Source organism: Hemibagrus wyckioides, linkage group LG25 (genome assembly GCF_019097595.1).
Source record: "Hemibagrus wyckioides isolate EC202008001 linkage group LG25, SWU_Hwy_1.0, whole genome shotgun sequence".
Classification (NCBI taxonomy): Eukaryota; Metazoa; Chordata; class Actinopteri; order Siluriformes; family Bagridae; genus Hemibagrus; species Hemibagrus wyckioides.
In genome coordinates, this window is record NC_080734.1 from 2,096,697 (window position 1) to 2,098,391 (window position 1,695).

At 39.7% G+C, this 1,695-nt stretch overlaps 1 gene segment (V, D, J or C); it reads left to right on the plus strand.

The window, feature by feature from the left end:
- The first annotated feature begins 1,506 nt into the window (after positions 1 to 1,506).
- The window catches only part of LOC131345783 (immunoglobulin lambda variable 9-49-like), a 1,343-nt gene continuing 1,154 nt past the window's right edge, over positions 1,507 to 1,695 (plus strand). Inside the window, 2 exon segments of the V gene segment in view lie at positions 1,507 to 1,579; positions 1,667 to 1,695. The exon segment at positions 1,667 to 1,695 is cut by the window's right edge and continues 316 nt beyond it. Of these exon segments, the coding sequence occupies positions 1,528 to 1,579; positions 1,667 to 1,695 (81 nt within the window).

A 1,695-nucleotide genomic window follows, 5' to 3' on the forward strand; every position in this document is an offset into this window, starting at 1 on the left:
GGAAATCCTCTGCTGGAAGGTCTGACTCTGAGAACAATTCCTCCTCTGCAAATGATCCAAAGTGCAGCTGCATGACTTGTCCAAACACCTGAGACACTAGCTGACGATAACCTTAGATGAGGACCTACCTCTCCCTGAAATAGATAAACTAGCAATTCTATTCATTGTTTATCATGTGCTATATTACCATTCAACAGTTTGAGTTACTGTTCTGAGGTTGGATTTGTTGAAGTCCCCGGTAACAATAAACCCAGTCTCACACAGTACACAGTTTCCTGCTTGCTTATGTTCCTTTACAGTTATTTGAGTGCAGACCTTGTGTGGGCTTTTTAGGGAATGTACACAGCTGTAATAATGAATGCCACCAATTTCATTAGTAGCCAGGGTGGTCAAAACAGAAACATGATGTCGGGGGGGATTTGATATAGTGCATCTTCCTCCAATCACACCACGAGTTGTTGACTGTTAAATATACCCCTCTTTCTCCTTTGCTTCTACTCTGCTTGCCCTGTCCATGTGGTAATGTAGAACCCCCTCAACTGAGTCAAACAGAGACCAGTCTATTTACATTGTGACCAATTACTTGTATGTATTTATTATATTCATTGGTCACTTTATTAGGAACACCTGCACATCAGTCAGTCATGTGACTGCGTAATGCAGATCATGCAGATCCAGGTCAGCTGTCTGAGACTGGACACTGAACACTGTTAAAGACTGAAGACTGGGCTCTGTGCAGGACACTCGAGTTCTTCCACTCCAACCTTAACCTTAACACATCATGTCTTCATGGAGCTGCTTTGTGCACAGGGACATTGTCATGCTGGAACAGTGTCTGTTCCTCTTAGTTCCAGTGAAAGGAAACTGTAATGTTACAGCGTACAAAGACATTCTACACAATTGTGTGTTTAAACTTTGTGGAACATGTAGAAATGTCATTAATGTCAGCATAGTGTGTGTGAGTTCTGGTGGTGAGACAGTTCCTTAATATCACCCAACTCACACACATAACTGATCTCTGAGACGTGTCTGAGACTGAACAAGGTAACTGCTTAGCTGTCACTGAGAAGATGCCTTTAAGAGACTGGGTTTTGTATTTTAGCTAAAAAACATGAAAGTAAATCAATATTTAAGGTCATTGAAGGTACAACACTGGAGCTTAAGTTTAAACTGGAAGCTCTAAAAGTAAATTAGCATTCTTTAGTTTGACTGTTAGTAAATTAGAAGCTATTTCTTTTTTAGAAAATACATTTTTCCCTACAAGTACTTCATTAATCTTCTTCTATCAGAGCGGTTCCAGCACACAGGACTGATAGAGCTCCAGTATATCATATCTGTAAAGTCATGTGACTCATCACAGCATCAGAATAGACAAGAATTCACTGTGAGCTTCATCTCATTACAGCTAATGGACCAATCAGATCACTCCACAGCTTCAAAACATCCAATCAGGTGTGAGTCTGGACCTGGTTTTCTACTGAACACACAAGTTCGTTCCCTCACTATCACTTCGTCTGAACAGGAACGATGACCACACTCTTTGTCGCTCTTTGTGTTCTTTTTTCTCTCTTCACAGCTGGTGAGTAACATTCTGAAAACTTTAACTTCAATTAATTCAATATGAAATATTACTGTATTATCATTAAATATTAAACACTTTTTACAGTAAATTCTTCTGACATCAAGGAGCTTCAT